A 23,591-nucleotide genomic window follows, 5' to 3' on the forward strand; every position below is an offset into this window, starting at 1 on the left:
TGTTCAACTCCTATCACTGTCACACTTTGCAACTGTTAACATCTGTTTAAAAATGTCTGTTTACATTTTTGTGTTCACGCTGCACATATTCATAATGTTAACCACACCCCATTGCTTATACATATTTTCTTTAATTACATTTAACATTATTCTATTCCATGTACAGTATTCTTTTTTGTCTACATTTAATTTGACTTTATTTTGCATTCTACTTTACATGTATATGGTGCACCATATCTGTACACTTTGTTCTCAGGTGTTGCTCTCTTCACTTGTGTTTTTTGTCTTCTATATTGGACTGCTGCTGCTGTAATTGTTTTGCATATGACAAATAAACCATCTTGAATCTTGAAGTCTCTCTCTCTTTCTCTCTCTCTCTCTCTCTCTCTCTCTCTCTCTCTCTCTCTCTCTCCTGCAGATCCTAACTGGAGAAGACTGGAACGCAGTCATGTACCACGGGATCGAATCACAAGGGGGCGTTCACGGGGGAATGTTCTCCTCCATTTACTTCATTGTTCTCACCCTCTTTGGAAACTGTATCCTGCCCCATTCATCCCAATGTGGACTAAGCTTGGTATCTGTCAGGCAGCCGTACAGCACTATGACCAGAATGTACTGTAGTAGACCTGTCATTGATTTGAAGAAACACCTGCAATTATAAAACATTGATTCTGTGTCAATCGTGTGCATCCAATGATCAATCATTTGATCTTTGACCTCAAATAACCAGACACACTGCTCAATGTCTTCTTGGCCATCGCTGTGGATAACCTTGCTAATGCCCAGGAGCTAACTAAGGTACAGTATTACTTCATAGACTGAGATACTGTGTGCTTGCTTTAGCTCTTCACTGTGGGAGATAGAGGCAGTGGCCCCATCCAAGTCTCAGTCTCATGACCTTTAAAGGGACATGCTGTACGTGTGTGTGTGTGTGTGTGTGTGTGTGTGTGTGTGTGTGTGTGTGTGTGTGTGTGTGTGTGCGCGTGTGCGTGTGTGTGTGTGTGTGTGCGTGCGTGCGTCCTTGTGTGTGTGTGTGTGTGTGTGTGTGAATGTATGTTTGTGCACCTACTATTCAGGATGAAGAGGAGCAAGAGGAGGCTATCAATAAGAAGCTAGCCCTCCAGAAGTCCAGGGAGGTAAAGGAGGTCAGCCCTATGTCGGCCGCTAACATTTCTATCACAGCGTAAGTCAGCCTCTTCTAACTACTGTTTGTCTTTATGATATCTTGGACACTCCAACACAATGTATGTAACTCCCTCTCCATCCTGTCCCCTTAATTCAATGATGAGAATAGGTTTTTAGCTTGAAGTACAAACTTTTAACCAGAGCCTAAAGGATGTCCTAGAGGAAAGAGGGGCCAACTAGTAACCATGAGGTCCCTGGTTGGATCCCCGGGACCGGACAGGAGGGTGTTAGTTGTAACACTAGTGGTGGCTGGTGGTATTACATCTACTGTGCCCACCATCTCTACCCATTGTGTCCTTGAGCAAGGCACTTAACTCCAAACTGGGGCGCTGTACTATGGCTGACCCTGCGCTATGACCCCCTCCGAAGTGGAACACCTGAGAGGGGATATGCGACAAATACATTTCCTTGTGCCCTGTGTACAATTGAATTACGTACTTACTTACTTAGAGTATCCTAACCCACACACATTCTGTTCTTCACAAGGCAGGCCCCTGGTCTCTGTCTCTACTGTAAATGTATAAGGGGCTCCCTTAGAAACCTCACACCATCTACATACAAAATACAGCTCACAAGTTAAGTGATAGGTACTTTAAACTCTCCTCAAAAAGCGTTTGGGTCCAAGATATCCCATCACATCAGGATAATCATATACAAATATTTGTAATAAAAAAGCAAACACACTTCAGCTGTTTAAATGTTGCTGCTGGCAAGTTTTATTGCTGACTGTCCATCCTCCAGTCAAAACGATATATAATTGTGTCTATTAAATGTCTTATGATGGAGGTCTGTCAGTCTTATGCTGGGAGGCTAAGGGACACAGAAGTAGGAAGACAAATGTCAAATGGTGTCTGGCTGTTTTGTCTGACTCCATCCTATATGATGATGTTGTTTTCCCCCCCTCCCCCATTTTTCTTTTGTGCATGTGCAGTTTTCTCACACGCAGTCGAGGTAACGCGCACTCTAGCAGCTCATCCATCTGCAGCGTTAACTCACTGTGAGTTATGACCTCTCTGTTACAATTTTACAATCCTCCCGTTACCATTTGTCCCATCCCGTTTCTTCTAATGTCTACTTCTGGGCTCACCCTCAAGCCATCTACATCTGTGTGAATCCCCCCCCCCCCCCCCCCCGCCCCAAAAGAAAACGTGTGTGTGTGTGTGTGTGTGTGTGTGTGTGTGTGTGTGTGTGTGTGTGTGTGTGTGTGTGTGTGTGTGTGTGTGTGTGTGTGTGTGTGTGTGTGTGTGTGTGTGTGTGGATTAACAAGAAATGGAAGTTATTTATTTTCTACTGTTTTAGAGAACTTGATTTTTACTTAACAAATCTGGACTATTTCATTAGATAAAAACATCCCAGCTGTAATAGTTAAGCACATTTACAGTACAAACCTTGTCAGTGAACTACGAGGGCAAATAAACCAAATGATAGTTCATGTAAAAGTAATTGAGGTAAAATGTTTAATTTATCGTGATATTGATTTGAGAAATCGCCCATCCCTACTTTGGAGCACACCTGTGTATTCAGTGTCTTTGTCTCCTGTCCCCATTATGTCCCCTGTCCCCTCCTGTCCCCTGTTGCCTCTCATCAAAAACTGTTCTTTTCTGGGTTTTTAGATATTTTTGCGTGTCTACTGTACATGCTTTTCCCTTCGTCAGTCTCTTTAAGATTATTGCCTTCTGTGCTTCTGTCTGTCTGTCTGTCTGTCTGTCTGTCTGTCTGTCTGTCTGTCTGTCTGTCTGTCTGTCTGTCTGTCTGTCTGTCTGTCTGTCTGTCTATCTATCTATCTATCTATCTATCTATCTATCTATCTATCTATCTATCTATCTATCTAACCCGTTGATGTCCCTTTGAACTTCCTTCTCTCCCTCTGTGTGTTTCGATGTTGCTCCGTTTATGTGTTCATAGGAGTTATGTCTGCACCCCAGTCCATCACTACCTAAGGTAAACCCAACTGCCTGCTACAAAGGTGGTTGTTGATGATGAATAAATGCGTAAAAAAAATGTCCCTGTATTCTTGTCATGCACACCATGTTACAGGCCTTTCTGTTCATTTTAGTGAGTGCAGACCTATGTTGTCCATCCACTTCTCAGGAGTTAGCAGGAGTTCTTAAAGAGTGTATTATACACATATGTAGAATTGTTGTATGTTGTACATGTGTAAATTAGGGATGCACCAAAATAAAAATTCTTGGTCGAAACCGAAACCGAATAAAATTAAACAGTTGGCCGAAAGGCCGAAACCGAATACCGAAAGAGGCTTTTGCAGTTTTATTTATTATTTAGTCAATTCTTTCAACATTGCATACATGAACTCCCAAATGTTCTCCTCAAACATAGCCTACAACTAAAAATCAACCCTAAATAAATAAATAAACAGTAAAACCTTCAAATCTAAGAGTAAAATTAACATTTTACTAGGAATTCATTTGTGAACCACTCACTGATTTTTACCTTGACTTATATGAGGATGAATCTACAAAAAGATCGACTTATTGCCTTTTTTCATTTTTTGCAGTGCAGGTTGAGTTGCTCTAAAAAAACTGCACCACAGCTCCCACCGTAATGTTCAGACTTCAGAATTTGCATCAAAGCCCTGATCATAACAATGAGAGGCTTTAAACGATGTCCATGCTTAGGAGGTGATTCTAACTTTTTCGTCTGTAGACTGAAACTAAAGATGCGGCTCATTGGACATATATTTAGTCGTGCTGTCAGTTTGCCGACATGGCTCTGTGTATTCAGGCTCGAGAAATGCAATCAGATCGTAGGAGCCTTTTCCCCCAACAGCGCTAACGGACAGGATATCTCCGGTTATCATTTTAGCTGTCAAACTAAAGTTTTTCTTGCGCGGTGGCCCTCACCGGCGAGGTGTCACTGTGAATGACACCGTTACCAACTGTCACACTGTCACAGAGTTTCAGCGGGTGAATCGCTGCTTTGCTCGCGCAAGGCTTTTGTGTTTCTAAGGTGATTTAACAACAGTCTTGGACGAGTGTTTTAACTTTATGCTGCATAAAGCATTGCACTGTCTGCGCCGTGTTTCATCCAGTTTGAAAAAATGATCCCACACTGGACTCTGACATTTTCATGCACGCACCTTACAGACTGCTCCTGCTGCGCGCTCACAAAGAGACGTGGACTCGCATACACGGTTACGTCTCTCTTTACTGCCATTTCCAGGTTTACAAGCGCGCAGCTCTTTTAAAAACATATTTCCTTAGTGTCATTTAGTTCGCCAATTTTCGGTAATGTTGTTCGGCTTTTTAACTGTTTCGGGCCGAAACCGAAAATGACTTATTTTGCCATTTTCGGCCGAACTTTTTCGGTGGCCGAATGTTTGGTGCATCCCAATGGTTAGTGTGAAAAATACAGCCACTGGATGATTGAGCTTTGAGAACATGGGATAGGCATTTTCTGTTCATTATCTGTGTAGGTCACTACGACAGAGTATTTTGGCTACGTCGAGGAACAATACAATAATGAAACAACGAGAATACAGTTGTAATTTTATGAGAAAAAAGTCGTAATTTTGCTAGAAGAAAAAAATATACTTCAGAAAAACACATGACTGTTAACCTACACAACCATGGTCAGAGCAGTCTAATCGTCACCCACTGTTTATCTCACGTTGGGCCGCATCACAAATAGTCGACACTGTCATTTATCAAAACGTGCTGCTGATTTGCCAAAAGCATTTTTTCTTATTTGTGAAAGAAGTAACTTTAGCTGTAACTTTACAGGATGCGCCACATTCCTTTTTTTAATGCAGGTGAAAATGAAATCTTTTCCATCAATAAACACAGCCTAAAACTACCACCTCATTCTCATAACATAACAACTTTTTTCTCCTAAAATGAAGTCTTCAGTCTCATCATCTATTTATTTAAGAAAATAAATCCTCAACGTTGGCCTAATACTCTGGTGTAGGTAACAGATTGACTTCACTGATGAAAAGCCACATTACGAGATGGCATTCAATCACTGTGTCAAAAGTGCATGCATCCAGCCATTTCAATGTCCTGTATTACACATGGACATTGACAGAAATAATAACATGTCAAAGCATGGTCCTTTGGCCATGCTTGGCTTATCTAAGGATGAGCTCTCTCCACATATAGACTGTTAAAAACAGAAACCAGTAGTTTGCTTTGTTGAAAGCTCCATTGAACCTTAGTCGTACTGTATAACATGCAGCATGTTGGGACAATACTGTTATTGCCATCACAAATTAAAAAATGAAATATACAGCTGGTTGTATGTGCCATGAAGTGTAAAGTACATACTGAATGTGTCACACCTCAAAGGAAAACCATGCCTGTCAGTGTATCCATTGGAATTGCTTATATCCTTTGTAAATAATGGCAAACTGTTCATCTGGGTACAGCAAATGATTTACACAGTATTTTATATGGTAATGTTAAGGGCAGTGGTTTTGATCCCAACGTTCCAGGGCCCACTGTTCCCAGATTGACATGGCACCAAATGGGGCGTTTAACTAGAGTCATATTCCAGTGATACAGAATGTGGAATGTGGTTTTGTGGATAAAATACATTTATAAAGTAAACAAATCTGACTTGATATTATTGATACATTCATGACGTGTTATCTTTACCTGACTGATTCATCTCTATACCATCCGGTTGAGTTGGGATGCAGAAGAGTAATTAAAGGTGCAGTCAGCGATCCTGGAGAATGCCTGTTGTCAAAATCAGTGAATATCGATCCACTACCTGTCCGTACTGGGTGCGCACTGGAAAATAAATGTTGATATAGTGTTAGTGTTAATACACAGCCTAGTCTCTGTAAACAGGCATGTTGCTAGCTTGTTTAAATACACTTTATATATATAACTGTTTACAGTGCGTTACACTGTGTATTAACACTGGATATTTTTCCAGCTGGTCATGAGGAGATATTCACTGACTTTGACCAAAAAGTGATTTTTCTCCCAAAAACTCTCCTGAATCACTGATCACACCTTTAAGCCTAGTTTACATATAGTATCCGAATGAGCCTTGGGAACATAGATGATATGTCTGATTGCTCTGCCCCTCCCCATTCCTCCCCCCTCCCGTAGTAAGGAGCAGCAGAAGTCCCTGAAGACCATGTCTGTGTGGGAGCAGAGGGCCAACCAGCTGCGGAGGCAGAACCGGGCCAGCTGTGAGGCCCTGTACTGTGAGCTGGAGCCCGAGGAGCGTCTGCTACGGTCCTCGGCACTGCACATCCGGCCCGACATGAACAACCACCTGGACCGCCCGCTGGTGGTGGAGCCTCGGGATGGGCACCCCCACCATCACAAGCCCGGCATGCCAGAGGAGACCAACCCAGACCCCAATCCCTCTCAACAGCCTCGCCGCCCCCACCACCGTCACAAAGACAGGGCCAGGGCCAAAGACGACGAGGCCCCGAACGAGAATGGAGACGGGGGACAACAGCACGTCCATCACAGCCGCTCCTCCAAAGAGCCAGAGGGCAGCAGCAGCCGCGGCAAAGAGGGCAAGAAGGAGAGGTCCAGGAGCAGAGAGGAGGGGGCGGCCAGGAGACATAACCACCACCAGAGCTCAGTGGACGACAGCGTACCAGGAGGAGGAAGGGGGGTCAGCGGTGAAAGAGAGCATAGGCATCACCACTCACACAGGCAGGCCACGCTGAACGGAGGAGGGGGTGGGAGAGGAGAGAGGAGACCACACTACAGAGACGGACGCTCCTCCAACAGGGACGGGGACAGGAACAATGGGGTCAACGGGGAGAGGAAGAGACACAGAGGGTCTGATGGGCCCAGGGGTCAGTCCACGGAGAAGGAAGGAGATGAGTCCAACGACAGAGAGAAGGCCAACGGTCACAGGTAACTAGAGAAACAGCTTCATGGTCCATAACCTTCTTTCTTAAAGCTACAGTCACGTTTCAATCATTTCTTTAATAAGCGTGCGCAGTCAGAAAGTATTGGCACACTAACACTTGGTTTAGGCTCTTTATGCAAGTACAGTTTTTATTTATCGTAGCTTTCACATGTACCTAGGTCATCCAATCAAATGGTCCCCGATATTCCTAGATCCAGATTTAAAAAATAGAGGAGATTGGTCTTTGCAGTGATTGTTTTTTGGAATAGTGTTTCATATAAGAGCTGCCTAGTCCGCTGACACTTTCAAGTCCTTGCTTAAGACACACATGTATTGGTTGGCTTTCCAATATAGTTTTTGACACCTTGGCCTCTGTCTACTGTTGTTTGTCTTGTACAGTATATTTGTTTTTGTATTTTATCCATTTTGTTTTTGAGCTGTAATGCACTTTGATCAGCTATGGTTGTTTTTAAATGTTCACTTGAACTTGTCCCAACTGCAGGAAGCACTTAATATGTTTGGACTAAACAAGCTCCCGTAGCAATTCACGCTATGTGTTATGGGATGAGGAAGACGATCTACTTCCTGTAGTTTCTTTCTGTAGTTTGCCCTGATGGAAATCGTAGAGCAGCTCAGGAACTAAGTTATTGCTCCGCCCCGACACATATGATTAATGAGTTAAATGAACGTTTTCATGGGCTTTTTGGAAGGTGAGACTTAAAGACACATGCTCTAAAAAGGAGCGTTTCAGGCAGAGGCTGAAAAGAGGAGATTCCTCGGTATGGCACTGTGAGAAATAAAAGGGACACTTTTGGACACTCATAAAACATGAAAACGTAAAAAATTAAATTGTTTTCACCTGATAAGCATTAAAATGTGACTTTTCGTATCTTAAGATTTTTTTTCTTTGTTCCAGCGACAGGTTTGGTGACTCAGAGGGTGAGTCCCTAGCCCTCTCCCCTCAGCAGGGCTCTGGGGGGGACAGCTGGCCTCCCGACCGACAGGAAGACTCAGACAACCAGAGGAATGTCAGACGGACTGGAGGCCACACCTCCATCCATATTCCTCCTGTGACTATTACCTCTCCCCCTGGAGAGACCACCCTCATACAAAGTCAGTACAATTACATTTTACATTTATTTATTTATATAGCACCTTTCTTAACACTTGTACATAGTGTAATTTTAACATTTTCCATGATCAAATTCATTGATTTTGACATAAAGTGACTTTGACACCATCAAACATTCACCATCACCTTTAAATTAAGGCCCCAACCTAAATAACACTCCTGATCCCTTCCTGCACTGCTGTACTGTGTCCTCCCAGTGAACAGTATTGACTGTGAGACTATGCCCATGAATGAGAAGACCCTGGAGGATCTAGGCCTAAGTGGACCCAAACCCATCCTGCCTTATAGTTCCATGTTCATCTTTGGACAGTCCAATCCGTGAGTCTACCTCAACCCCCTCTGCTAACATCTCCCATGCTGTGGAAGTTAAGACCATAGGAAGAGTGTATGATATCAGCTCTTTAAATGCATTCAGATATTATCTGTGAATTAGCACTAGATCATATCATTGATGTCCATTATTTGGATTTCCTGACTGCTTCCTGTGTGGGTTTCTCCTCAGTTTCTCTGATACAGTTGTATAAGGAGCTCCTGTATATTGGGACTTTGAGAATCTATGTGTACGAAAAAGTACAGTTGTTATTTATTTTCAATTGACGTGATGGAGATCTATGCCTCATTTCCACTAAGCAGTGCGGTTCAGTTCGGCATGGTTTGGTTTGTAACGGTAACGCCAGATCTGGCCTGCATTTCCACTGGCAGTCTACACTACTTGGTCGACCAGGTTTATACTGGACGTATGCACGCCAGAATGTCTTTTTACTATTGTTGGGGAGATTACACAATGCTTTACTGTATATCTTAGATCTGAATTACTATTCTGTCAACCAATCAACAGTGTGTAGCTCCACCCTTTTGGAAAGGCTTGGTACCCCAATGCAAGGGTGACAAAAATAGGTTATTTTGGTACCCTTTCCAACTTTTGAGGAAACACAAATACAATTGTGCAGAGTCGTACCGTACCGAACTGAACTGGTGATTACTGGAAATGATGCTCCAGCGACTGGCTTTCTTTTGGTCCTTGCTTTTAGAATGAGGAGATATTAGCTGATGTAACAACCCAATCTTTGGTTTATCTGTTTACGGCTTACTATCTGTCTGCTTGTCCTCAGGGTGAGGCGGTTATGTCACTACATTGTGACTCTGCGTTATTTTGAGATGTCCATCCTGGTTGTCATTGCTATGAGCAGTATAGCTTTGGCAGCAGAGGACCCTGTCTGTCCCACTGCACCTCGCAACAATGTAAGACAGACAGTGCACATTTACACACACACACACACACACACACACACACACACACACACACACACACACACACACACACACACAAATATATCTTTTCATCTTGAAATCATGCCCGCTGGTTAATTAACTGAATAGACCTGTGAAGTACTGAGAACACAGATACCATCTTCCCTTTGTGAATCGTTGACTCTTGTTTTCAATGTGAATACAATAACATCTGTCATGTTCATCACTGACTGAGTATTTCCTTATGCAGGTGCTGAAATATCTGGACTACGCCTTCACTGGTGTTTTCACATTTGAGATGGTGATCAAGGTACAGTAAGCCAGTGGATAAGTATGGCGCATTTATAACACTAATAAAAGCCTCACCACTCCCTGTTTTTCACTGCACGTTTCTCCCGCAGAGTTCAAATGCGATGACAATGTATTGGATTATGATGGATCAGAACTGAGTTGCTGACTCATTACTACTTAGTGCGCACTCACACTAGTGCCAGTCAATTGTTCTGCAGTATTAATGTTTACACCTTTGAAGCTCTCTTGAGACACATAATGTACAGATTTATTCTCCGCCTAAACGATTGCAAGAACAGTCTTGTGCAGATGCTGGTGAATCCTGCATGTAGTTGTGTGCGATACCAGTCTTCCTTATGGAAGCTCTGGTACAAATCTCTGTTGTGATGTCTCTTTTTTAATATATTCTTGTGTTTATGTCTATATTTATTATGTGTGTTGTATATGGACCATGAGTCTGCCAATAAAGACTACTACTACTACTACTACTAGGCAAAGTTTTTTTTTTTTTTTTTAAGATATTTTTTGGGCATTTTTATGCTTTATTGACAGTGCAGAGAGACAGAGGTGAAATGGGGCAGAGAGGGGAGTGACATGCAGAGAACGACCACGGGCGAGAATCGAACACGGGTCTGCTGCTGGGCCCGGCCCGGGGGGGGACGCCCTACCAACTGAGCTAAGGGCGCCCCCCACACTAGGCAAAGTTGACCTGCACTGTACTCAAGCACCGTCGTGCGTAGAGGCAGCATCATAACAGCTGAATTTAGAAAAGCGGCGATGCACTATAGCGTAAACACAGGGGGCCTTTAGGCAGCGGTAAAGAATACATTTTTTGCTTTGCTTTATGCTGCTCTCACCTTTGCTCCGACTAGTAGGCTAAGGCAGCGGACGTTTAAATGTTTAACCAACTATGTGCATCCCTAATAATTGAAGTGTACCGTGGCCAAGGAAGTGCGGAGACCTAACCGTGGTGTGTTTGGTTTTAGATGGTGGACCTGGGCCTGCTGCTCCATCCTGGAGCCTACTTCAGAGACCTGTGGAACATTCTGGACTTCATAGTGGTCAGTGGGGCGCTGGTGGCTTTTGCATTTTCGTAAGTTTAATTTCTCCTTCCTTTTTAATCATAAATTAAGATTTCTCCAGTGTGTTAATTGATCCAGTTCATCGGATCTGGTGGGTGCATCTGGTGACTGGATGTCTAAGCTTTATACACATTTGAATTACAAACAACAGGTATGTGTGTGTGTGTGTGGGAGACCTTCAGTATACAGTATAATCTGCCACATAGGAATTATATTGTTCACCTGTGCAAAATACAATAGTGATTGTGTCTTGCAATAACAGCTCATATGAACACATGCACTAGATTCTGAACTTCAGTGAAATCCAGTTGTGAACATCCTCTTATTTTGGTGATGGACTCTGGTTGAATGGCTGGGCATCCTTTATATGTAATTGTATGGATCGACTAGTTAATCATAGTCCTGTTCACAGAGCTAGAAATGTAATGCATAATCATTAGTACATGGATTCGATGTTCGACTGTTGCATTATATGACATTTTGTCAAATTCAGGTAAATCGTCATTTCATACATTTTGTAACACTTTTAGTAGTACTTTAATCTTTGGTATTTTTATTGTTGGATTTAACAATGTAATTTCATGTTGTTTTTGAAATTTGTATGAATGTGAATAGAGGATCTGTGGGTGTTATATGCTTGAATACTATTTTAGGGATGAAGGCTATACTAATCTCCTAACAGAACCACATGCAAGTTGGAACTAAATACCTAAACAAATCCTCCGAAAAGCAAGAAGTGTGTGTGTGTGTGTGTGTGTGTGTGCGTGCGTTTGTGTGCAATTGTGTTTATTATTGACTAAATCCTTTCCCTGTTTCCGTGCTGGGATCGTTTTGAAGGAGCTTCATGGGGTAATGCCTCCTCTACCTCTCACATCTTGCCTGTCCGTTTCATTATCTGTGTGTGTGTGTGCGTGTGTGTGTGTGTGTGTGTGTGTGTGTGTGCGTGCGTGTGTGCGTGTGTGTGTGTTTGCGTGTGTGTGTGAGTGTGTGTATATGTGTGAGAAAACATACATGGCTTACACTGCAAAAGCAAGGAAATTCCTCACATATTCTAGTCTTACTTTTTGAACTGTGTGGCATGGCGTGGGATGAGAATTGAAACTCTTATTTTCTACAAGATAATATTGTTTGCTTCAGTAGAAGTGAATATGAGAAAAAAATTCCACCAACAACATATTTTCTTTTGGCTTAGCTGTTAAATGAATTCCAGTGGACATTTAGCAATTACGCTGAGTTTACTCAATTGGTGTTAGCACTCTTCCTAAAACATGTCCTGTCATTGCATGTAATTACATTATAGGAATTGTGCATTCAATAATTTTAGAACAGAGACAAAAGTATATAATCCCATATACCTGCATGTTATTCAGTTCATACACTGAATTGAACAATGCAATTTTTTTCCTCAAATCACATGACACATTGAATTTTGGTCTGTAGGCAATATTAGTCGAACTCTGAAGCGCAAACTGGTGACTTTAGAAGGAACTGAGCGGCGAAGTTGGGCTCAGAGTAACACTGCTATAACCATCAGCCCTTTAGATGTATTTTTGTCCTTTACAAGACTCTAAGACACGCAGTATATGAAGAGGAATTGCTTGTTAGGATGGGCGTTTGTTTTGTTGCGGTGTGTGATATTGTACGTGGGACACACACAATTTCATCTTGTCCATCTAGTCCATCTAAGACCTTCCTGTACTTGACCCCTCATGTACTTGAATACGGTCCATGCTCTCCTCTGCCATAGAGGAGCATGACACCTTGCCTGCTCATCATGTTTCCATCTAAGCCTCTGATGGGAAGTGTGTTTTGTCATCAGCACTTTGCCTGGCCCACAGCACTGGAATGATACCATCAATTTCACATTCTCTTATTATTAATTCACCAGAGGCTTTGCTAATGTAAAAAGCCTGCAAGCTGCTGGAGGGGGGGGGGCACGAGTCAATGTCTCAGGGAATATTGATTTTTTCTCTGTAATCTCAGCATGCACATTAGATGAGACTGTATGCCATGTATGCTGTTAGCTATTGGTTTTTAATGACTGCCCTATGACCATCACCGTCAAATGATTTCCATTTACGTGCAGTTTGTTCTACACTCTGCTACATAACCTACTGTATCTGTCTGAGTCAGCATCGTGCTGTAGATTGGGGATATGTTTGTATGGCTTGGTTCAACACCTGACTTGTGCTTAACAGCGTTAGTGAATACTCAAACGCAGTACTTTGTAGTGACTGATAATCTGTAGAATATAGAGAACCAATGTTCAGTATTAAAGGTGGAATCAGCGATTCTAGAGAATGCTTGATGTGAAAATCCTCTTTTGTCAAAATCAGTGAATATTTCCTCACGATCTGCTACTTGTCCGTACTCTGTGTGTGCTGTAATCCAGTGTGAATACACAGCTGATGTTCTGTAAATGGGCATGTTGCTAGCTATGGTGGGCCCCCTTTGTTAACATTTCCTTTGTTTACATTTCCGTTTATAGAGGATATGATTTGTATTAACCCCAGGTTTATTTCAGCGCACACACAGAAAGGAGAGCTAGCTGATTGTGAGGAGATACAGCATGGACTGATTTTGACAAAAAAGGGATTTTGACACCAAGCGTTTTCCAGAACCACTGACTCCACCTTTAAATGAATAAATGAGACATCATGACATAAGGCTTACTATCTACAGTTCTAACCTAACACTACTTACAGGTGAATTGTAAGCATACCATACATGTATTCTTAATAGCTCAACCATGCCATAGAAAAACAATCCATGTGTTCTGCATGAATCTTGAATTCAAACTTTGAACAGGGGCCATTTTAAGATAAGAAAATCTAAATTAAATTAATCAGCAGTTATCTCTCTAAGGTAGCAATATGAGATATCATGTAAAGATAATAAGCTGGGTTTTAAGATTATAATTGACCTTTCAGATCCTTTGGATCTCATAGTTATGATTATATCTTGTATAGCTCATGCATTATGTCCCACAAATATGATGCTTTAGCAGATTAAATCAATCTCAAACTAAGTATTTACAATGCCTTGTTGGCTGCACTCTCATAATTGGCAGACACAGATAAAAATTCCTGTCTGATAGACAAGTGTCGTTCACTCACCATGCATGTCTCCGGAGCACGTTTTGCCTGCAATCCATTTAATAACTGTATTGTAGGGGTCAACGAACCATAGCATCCCCATCTAAACCCAATCTGTGAATCTGTTGTCTCACCTACTGGAGCCATTTAAAGTGTGGAGCCCTGTCTGATGCTTGTTGGTGCATTTCACATGTATATGCTGCAACAATGTTTATCATCACTTTCAGATACTAGTGATAACTAGCTGTTTTTAAAGGGCCAGGACGATATTTCTATTTATTTCATTAGAATTATTATAAACTGTTGTGGAGATTTTGTAGTAGTATGCAATTACAGAGCAAGTGCATGGCATAAGCACCAAATGTCTTGATTTGTGTGTTACTACAGTGATAGGCTTGATAGTGACAGGCACACAGCATTTAATCACACATGCTATCTTCTGCTAATATACAGTAGCCCTATTGTAGAGGCTTTTCTATACTGTGATGTACTGCTACCAAACAATATATATATAGTTTTACATCTTTTGTCATTAATAGAAGCTTTGTTGTTGTAATTTGATGCAAATATATGATTTGTTTTGTTTGTGTGTGAAGCATCCATAAATGTGCTGTACCTTCTTTTGCTACTGTTTTCCCCCAAGTAGACCGCCACAAGGTGTGACCAGGTGGGGAACCTCCATAACCCTATACCTATACATTACCCTTACCACCCCCCACCCCCCCAATCCAATCATCACTAACTACCATTATTCCTATGCTTAGATCAGCCTCATGTATAAAGCAATCAAACCCATAATCCAATGAAGCAATCCTTTTTAAACAAATCTGTAACTTTTGTCTGACAGCTTTCAATTGAAATTTTCCTCCGCCTATACCAAAACCTAACACTGACTGTTATGGCAGTTTTATTCCAAGATTTTACACTTTTTGGGTGACAATCCAAATAAGGACCTTTCTATTTTGGTGTTTTATTTCCTGTGTCATCACTTACAATAAACAATACATTATTATTGTTTTAATATTCCATATCATAACCAATACATACATTTATAGGTACATTTTAAATAGTAGAAACAAAATATTTATATCGCATTTTGGAATTTTAAGCCTATTTAGAAATAGGTGTTGTTCAGTCTCTTTCCTCATACCATGCAAACACAAACTGGGGCATGTGATGACCAGTTGTGATTTTAGAAAAGTAGAAAACACCAGATAGTATGAGTACGGGCATTGTTATTGTTGAGAAGTAGCAAATGAGGACATGCCCCATTGTAAAGTTCTGTCTGATTCCATCTTCTAAAAATACCCTGAAGACCTCAGTAAGGTTTTTATGGCACATTGGGTATCAAATCACATTTTACATTTCTGTGTCAAACATTTCGATTTTCTGTTTCTAGAGTAAAAATAAGACAATTATTGTATTGATGCATCATGAAAAGATTGTGATTTTGAAAGAATGGGTTAAAACAGTAGCCAAATGTCAGATGTACACAAGGTGAGTTTATTTGTCACTGTAATCATTCTGGCCAGGAAGCTATCATTTCTTAAATATACCGGGATATACAAAGAGATTGGTAGTAAATTACAGTCCTCTTTCTTACAAAAAGTGCATTTTCAAAGTTTAGGCCAACATGGCCGATATGTGTCTTCTGTTAGGCACATGTTGAACATTTTCAACTGGTGGGGATGAAGAACCTGTAACTCTTTTAACGTCCATCTGTCATGTGAGAATTTTTTTAAGATAGACTTTAAAAAAATCTGTAACCTCTAAATATTTTGTTATAGTACACTTGGTCGTAATGTTATCTATACTCTCTGGGACGGAGAGAGAGACAGAGAGAGAGAGAGAGAGAGAGAACACTTCACTGTAATGGAGGTAAAAATAGCACAGTGCTAAGACAGTTGGAAGAAGGATTTTGTTTCAGGTCCCGGCTCACTGTGCTCGTTCCAGGAAAATGATGAACTGTTTTGGCCTCAGCCACATCTGAGCCAGATGTCCTCATTATCATTTGAACCTTCACATCCCCCTAAGCATTTGACACTCTGTCACAGTTTAGCCTCTATAACGAGTCCAATATCATTTTCATCTCCTACTTCATCACTATTTATATATCTGGCTGTTGAGAGGTATTCTTTGAAAGCTATCAGAATGTCTAATGTGGTTGTTCTCTTCTACCTGTGTGAGAACACTCTAGCCGCATGTTACAGCATGCTAAACTAATGTGCATCAGGGCATGGAAGTTGTTGCATGTGGTTGTGATTAGAGTAAGGGGCACACAGAAAGGCAAATGCTATGTCATCATTAAATATAGATGCTATGCTGTATGTTAACTCACAGCTCAATGTGGTTCTCATAGTGGAGGACAGGGTTCTTTGGGGGTTTGCCTGTGACAACATTTGAAATTATCACCACAATCCATTTCAGAAAGTATCCTAGTCAGAGCCATTGAAGAATAGCCACTGGAGTCATATGTTTGTATTTGGCTATGGGGATTCCCAAGCAATGTGAAATGCTTGTACATGTAGGATCCCATTACTCCTAATGGGAGGCTTATTAAAAAGTATTGAATTAGGTATCTTAGTCCCATAGGAATGTTGTGTGTTGAGTACTTGTAACCCAATCAGCTATGGTATTCTTAAAGAAAAACCCTTACTTTCTTGGTATTGTTAGCCCTTGGACAGCTACAGTACATTAAATATTCAGTTTTCATCAAAGTCCAGGATAGACGTTGTGTACAAATGTTGCATTCCCTGGTGAAAATAAAATAAATATAACGCACAAACAGCAAGAGTAGGAGAAGCCACTACTCTCACTCATTGCAAAGTGACACGTGTTCTACTGTATGTTGTGTCCCTGTGTTGACTGCTCACCATCATGAGCAATGTGTGCAAAGAACACTGGAAAAACATACAATACAATAAATACAAACTGAACTATACAGATCAAACAGTGTCCCCCTAAGTCACAGAGGTGTATTCAAACACTCCCAACTAAGATAGTGTGTTTAAGTGTCTGTCATTTCTTAAGGTGGCAAATTGGATCTTACTCACTAAGATCACTGATGCACAATTGTAAGTGTGAGCACATATGCATGGGAAAAAAATCTGTTGTAATTTAGTCTTCTCTCAACAGAAGGACACAAGGCCTTTTTGTGAATTGATTAAATGTTTGCATGTGTAGAGATATTTGACTGACTTGTTCATGTAATCCAGGATTATATGACACCAATAGCTGATTAGTTATGGTTATGCCTGTCCCTGTGTGAATGTATTTGTGTTTGTGTATTTGTATTTGTATTGTGTGTGTCAGAAATGACAAAACAACAAGTCCCACATATTCCAATTAGTGTCACTGAAATGTTTTATGTTCAGTTATACACAAATTACAGCACAAAACAACATTGATACGTACTTTACATTTACAGATGTTAAATATGAGTTGATTCTGATGTCTTGTTTTAATCAGCTGTTCTGCCTCTGCCTGCCGTACATTGTTTCATACAACATTATCTGTTAATTGTTGGTAGGCTCTTTGTGTCTCTGTGTGAATATTCTGCTGAACATACCGCCCGCCTGGAGTTCATTTAAGTGATGGATAAACAACATAGGAAACACATTTTGGGTGTGATAAATGGCTAAAATATCATTCCACTAAAAATAATAAGTGGCTTTGGCTTTTCTAAAAAGCAGAATGAAACTGACTAATTCCCTCTCATTCTCAGTAAGATCATACTTGTCAGTCAGCACATGGTCAGCCTAGTTTATCATGAAGACTGGAAGTTCAAGTTTATGGAGACCCACTTCTTCTGGGAGTACTTACACACCTATTATGCTCGTCACCTCTCTGTCTGAATGACCCTCCTCAATCATTTTTATGGCTTTGTTTAGGCACTGGCAGCACTTTGTAAGGGTTAGAGAAGATTCATGATCTGGTTTAATACAGTGAAAAAAATCACAGTGCCTTGAAGCCCAAGACATATGTAGTACTAGTTACCAAAGGCATTATGATTGTCAGGATAATATAAAGGAAGCTAGGCACCAAGATGCCCTGGTAGTCAAGGTTCTTCTCCTCGTACTCCATCGGCGATCTTAATCCGTACCATTTTTACAATCATTGTTTTGTGTCTCATTTACTTGGCTGATCTAAACTCATCACATTTTCCAAAGTAGTTACAATTGTGAAAAAGTGACTTGAATTATCATCTTAAAGTTAAGTGTTATACCAATTTCTCCTACATGTACTGCCTATTATTAATATGAGACAATGTCCCTTGAAGTACATGTTGTTTGTAGATCATTCTGTGTGTGGTCTTAACTGTTGTATGCTTTCCACAGGGGGACCAAAGGAAAAGACATCAGCACTATCAAGTCACTGAGGGTTCTCCGTGTGCTCAGGCCTCTCAAGACCATCAAACGTTTGCCTAAACTCAAGGTCCTGCTCCAGTGCTGTTTATTTGTTTATGTTGAATCATGCAGCTGGAAAGAAAAATAGAGAATAGTATAAGCCTTTGTCTTTCTATTTGAATGCTTCACATGACTGTGGTAATAACTTACATGTCATGGGTACAACAATAAGGCTTGGAAACTGCAATGCAGCAATGACTTGCAATAAAGTTAATAAAACATCCAAACAGAAAAAAGAGGGTTAGTCTAGAGTTATCCGTTTCTGAACTGGATTTCCAAAACTGCTTCCCAAAATAATTAGAATCCAAATGTATCAAATGGTATTCTGGGGGAAAATATGGTTCCAGCTGTTTTCTCTACTGCCATTCGTCACTTTTTTGAACATCGACTAAATGGAAGCTTGAATCATTTACAAATGGTTATTTTGGGGTCCAAACTATTTCAAATGTAAAGAATACAGTAGGTTTAGGAATGAAAATGTTTTTAACAATGGTAAATGAGCCATTATTAAAGGAAGAAGACAATCATCAATATAATAAGTGATTCCAGACTTACCTTAAATACCTTCATTTTCGTTTGAACTGTGGTTAAGAAAGCAGCATCCTGACAGCTTAGTAAAATATATATATACATTTGTTTTTAGACATATTAATTTTCTTTTTCTCTTAATCCCTAAATGCAATGTGGGTATGTGTGTGTGTGTGTGTACTGTATGTTTGTGTGTGTGTGTGTGTGTGTGTCTGTGTCTGTGTCTGTTGTGTGTGTGTGTCCTCAGGCGGTGTTCGACTGCGTGGTCAACTCTCTGAAGAACGTGCTGAACATCCTCATCGTTTACATCCTCTTCATGTTCATCTTTGCCGTCATCGCCGTCCAGCTCTTCAAGGGCAAATTCTTCTACTGCACAGACGAGTCCAAGGGCCTGGAGAAGGACTGCAAGTTGGTCCAAAATAACACACTTCCTGCCTTTGTTAAATTGTCAAGCGTCAAACATTAGTGTGATAAAAACTAGGGATGGGACCGATTCGATCCAATCTCTGTATCAGATCCAATATGGCTGCAATGTACTTTTTGGATATAGGACTGACAACTCCCATCCAAGTACCTATTTAAATGCCATAGTCTGAATAAAAATGATTTTAACTATGAAATAATCAGTATTGGTATTGTAATATCCAAAACCCAGATATTGGAATCGGATCGTACTGAAAACTAGTGGATTGGTGCATCTCTTATAAAAACCCGACCCTGTCTAATTGATACCTGTCTAATCCCTGGCTCTCAGCTTTACCTATGCCCTTCATGTCTTTCAGAGGACAGTTCCTAGACTACGACAACGAGGAGGTGGCCGCCATGCCCAGAGAGTGGAGGAAATATGAGTTCCATTATGACAACGTGCTGTGGGCCTTCCTCACCCTCTTCACTGTGTCCACGGGTGAGGGCTGGCCAACGTAAGTACAGCTGACTTCACTGCCTCTTTAAGTTAGACACATGTGTAATGCTGTCATAGATTTGTTTGGTATATTAATACATTTACCTTAAATGTGTCTGTGTGAGAGAATGGGGTCATTTGAAATGCAAGTGGGAAAATAATCTACCGTAAGTAAGAAAACATATTTCAGTCTTACCTTCAAAATATGTCACATGGTATTTAAGGAAAATATAGAAAGGAAGAAGAATACTTATACCGATGAGATGTCAGCACTGAGACTGGGCCATTACAGTAGAGCTGTGAAAAACAGTCTGAAACTTAGCTGGTGATCTTTCAATCACAAATATTTTTAATTAAGCACCAATTCAAATGTGAAATGGACAAGGCGTTGCATTCAGAGTATTCCAGCCTGAATACAGACACTTAGGGTGTATTCACACATGGAAAGTCCGTTAGTTCACTTGCTTTGGTCCAGACCAAATAGAATTTGGATTTTTTTGTTTGGTGTGGTCCACTTTCATATTGCCCCTTTTGCAAGTGAACCAGCATTACGAAGCAAAACCACACGTGATCTAAGGTCATTCATTCATTGGACAGACATTCTGGGGTGGAGAGAAGCAGGAAGAACGAAGTAAAAACTGCGAATTTATCATTGATATAATATGGAGTTAAAAATAATAAAAATGCCTACATCTAGCCTATAAATAAAGAAGAAAAAAATCTAATTATTGTTGTTTCATATGTTTATAATATGTAGCCCTATGACAATGCCACGTTATGTGGCTTCTAGCCTACGATGTGAAACATCATTTTTACTGTATTTTTGCTGCTGGACGCGCGACTCGCGTGAAGAATAGGCTCAAACTGAAACACAGCTGATTAAGCTGTGTATCAGCTGGGTGTCAGTTCGGCGCAGTTCAGCACCAAACTGACACGGGGACAGTATTGACGGTCCCGTTGGGAAGAACAATAAAAACACACACTTCATGCAAAGCGCAGCGTGAACCTGTTGGCACTGTAGGCTACGGGAGACGCTCCTCTCCATCTGATCGCTGATCCGCACGCATCATTATCAAATATAATATTTTCGCTCGGGGCTCCCGGTCAAACCACAACTAATCTTCCTAACAATGGCGACAACAACACTTTCCCTTAATGTGAAGCTGATGGCGATTTATTAAAAAAGAAAAGAAAGAAAGGGCGCAGTGCTTCCTGCAATTGGGTCGGATCGAGTCCGGCCAAATTCACACCACAAACGAACTGCAGCAGAGTGCGTTTTGAAGCGCATCGAGACTACCTCTTCAGCTGGGTCTCGGAGCGTTTGTTTGGTCCGCCCCCGAGTGCGATTGCTGTATTCACACCTGTCTGAAAGATGCGCACCGAAGGTGGAAGTGCACCTGAGTTCGTTTCAACCGAACTAAACACAGCATGTGTGAATACACCCTTAAAGTTCAAGTGGAGCACGGTGCAGCAGAGGTCATCATGAGAAGCAAACTGGCTCATGACAAAACACATTGAAAGGAAGTTCCTGAGTCAACACTTTTCACATTACATATTCATTTCATCATTATAAATATGAAAATGTTAAAGGAGCAATTCATCTTTGCACATGACAATGCATTTCATCATCATCACACTACTCAGCATGTGAAAACTGTTGTATCATTTAGATTGCCTTCTGTGGCTCTGGCTGAGCTTTGTGAGTTCTGTGGAAAGAACTTTTAGACTGAACAATAAAAATGAGGAATTGTGCTAATGAGTTGCAATTCTTTACTGCGTTGATTTTGACGATTCCTTTTATAATCCTAATCTCTCAAACCCCATTCACACCTCATTTGTGTGAGAAACATTATTTAAGAGAGAAGCTCTTAAAAGGTAAAATAAGCATAACAGCAACACGTCCAACAAAATAAAATGCCATGAATGTAACAGTCTCTGGATGGTCACTTACATGGATAGCAGTTTATCAATGACCTGCTGGTCTCCTTTCACTGGTTTGATTTGAATCATTTGCTGATAAATGATGCTTCCTCTAGACTACGAGTCCGGTATACATGTATAAACGTATATCTCACTTGTCATTAGCCGAATGCTGCCAGAACAGTTTCATCTTTTTTTAATGAGTTGAGCTATATAGTTGACCATGTCACCAACCTGTTATGTGTTGGAAAAATTATTGTATCATTTTACTTGTGTGTGCTTGTGTCATTTTGTTTTTGTGTTTATGTGTTGTATTTTTCTTTTCTTAATGTTTCTTTTAAGATATCTACCTACAGGGACTACAGGTGAAAATTAGCCTGCATGGCTAAATCTGGCACATTTACATGTTGAACTTTGGTGCTCATGTTTATCAATGTGCGCTGTCCCTTCTAAATAAAGAAATCTGAAAATCTGAAATGTTCATTTTGGGTCACTGGTTAGCAATACTTGTTGTCATTGCAGTGAAAAAACATACAACAAAGCTTAGTTCAGCAACAATCCATGTAGCAGCATCCTAATAGTCTTAAAAAATCAATGTCTTAAAATCATCAGTCATAACAATAGTCATAAAAATAGTCAATTTATATGATTTGCATTTTTCTTACAGCTTTTGAAGGCTGAAAAACCCAGACATGCCACTGTATCTTAACCTGCTGGCTTCTGTGTTGTGCTCCACTCTCAATGCAGTGTCTTGAAGCACTCAGTGGATGCCACCTTTGAAGACCAGGGTCCCAACCCAGGCTACCGGATAGAGATGTCCATCTTCTATGTTGTCTACTTTGTGGTCTTCCCTTTCTTCTTTGTCAACATCTTTGTGGCTCTGATCATCATCACCTTCCAGGAGCAGGGGGACAAGGCCCTGTCTGAGTGCAGCTTGGAGAAGAACGAGGTAGCTGCGTATCTTTGTTAAAACAGTCATTACCCATACTTTCTGCTATATAATATTGTAGAAAAACAAATGTAGGATGTCCCAATTCTTGTGGTCAGATTTAGAATGCTTAGAAAAACCTGGATTCGTACTACATCCGGTCGAGATTTTTAGTGTTGAAATCAGCATGCTGTTTGGGCGATTCTGACCCACAATCCAGTGTGCACTGGAAGTGACGTCACATCGACGGAGCTTCCGAGTGAAAACAACCGGGCATGCGACGGATATGTATAAGCAAGAGACAGGATCAAAATGCAATATTATGATGACAGAAATAAGTGAAAGTATGTCTCAATTGTATGCCTAGTACTGCATGCTAACTAGATTATATGTGTGATCAACTGTAGTATGAAGAATAGAACAAAATGAAGGGTATGTGATTTGGAACGCAGGGCAATATGTGGTATATCAAGTCTTTCAAGGTTGCATTAATCTAGGTCCCTCCCTTCCTTAGCAAGCCTTTTGAGCTGCATGTTCATTTCAAACATTGAACCACAGTTATTAAACTACAATTAGTACCAAGACCAATAGTTATTTTTGCTTTCTTTGTTTGCAGAGGGCTTGCATTGACTTTGCCATAAACGCCAAACCTCTGACGCGCTACATGCCCAGGGACCAGCAGTCCTTCCAGTACAGGATGTGGAAGTTTGTAGTCTCCCCTCCGTTTGAGTACTCCATCATGATCATGATCGCTCTCAACACCGTGGTGCTCATGATGAAGGTAAGGGCTTTTTGAAGAGAGGACATTAATAATACAAGGCAACAGTTCATACGGTTGGTTAACCTTCACTCGGCTGTTATATAAAGTCAATCCTGGATTCATTCGCTCAGGAAATATGCTGATTCACTTTTCTGGGTCGATACCACTCTCATGTCTATACAGGAAATGCAGCCCGGTTAGTTTACATGGTATAACATGGAGATACAGCCAATGACAAATGCCGCCAATCAGCACCTTTGCATGTTTTATA

General features: G+C 40.8%; 1 protein-coding gene across 1 annotated transcript in view; it reads left to right on the plus strand.

Moving 5' to 3' along the window:
- Positions 1-23,591, plus strand: part of cacna1ba (calcium channel, voltage-dependent, N type, alpha 1B subunit, a) — a gene marked incomplete at both ends in the record, with an annotated part of 119,839 nt that overhangs the window by 71,895 nt on the left and 24,353 nt on the right. Inside the window, 16 exons of the mRNA XM_080048645.1 lie at positions 419-536; positions 731-798; positions 1,077-1,183; positions 2,117-2,182; positions 6,264-7,031; positions 7,943-8,139; positions 8,356-8,476; positions 9,271-9,400; positions 9,660-9,719; positions 10,687-10,793; positions 14,524-14,544; positions 18,215-18,311; positions 19,059-19,219; positions 19,594-19,731; positions 22,380-22,581; positions 23,177-23,341. Of these exons, the coding sequence (XP_079904771.1) occupies positions 419-536; positions 731-798; positions 1,077-1,183; positions 2,117-2,182; positions 6,264-7,031; positions 7,943-8,139; positions 8,356-8,476; positions 9,271-9,400; positions 9,660-9,719; positions 10,687-10,793; positions 14,524-14,544; positions 18,215-18,311; positions 19,059-19,219; positions 19,594-19,731; positions 22,380-22,581; positions 23,177-23,341 (2,526 nt within the window). The remainder of the gene's footprint in view (positions 1-418; positions 537-730; positions 799-1,076; positions 1,184-2,116; positions 2,183-6,263; positions 7,032-7,942; positions 8,140-8,355; positions 8,477-9,270; positions 9,401-9,659; positions 9,720-10,686; positions 10,794-14,523; positions 14,545-18,214; positions 18,312-19,058; positions 19,220-19,593; positions 19,732-22,379; positions 22,582-23,176; positions 23,342-23,591) is intronic.

This window comes from Ammodytes marinus (assembly GCF_949987685.1).
Source record: "Ammodytes marinus genome assembly, chromosome: 2".
Taxonomy (NCBI): Eukaryota; Metazoa; Chordata; class Actinopteri; order Uranoscopiformes; family Ammodytidae; genus Ammodytes; species Ammodytes marinus.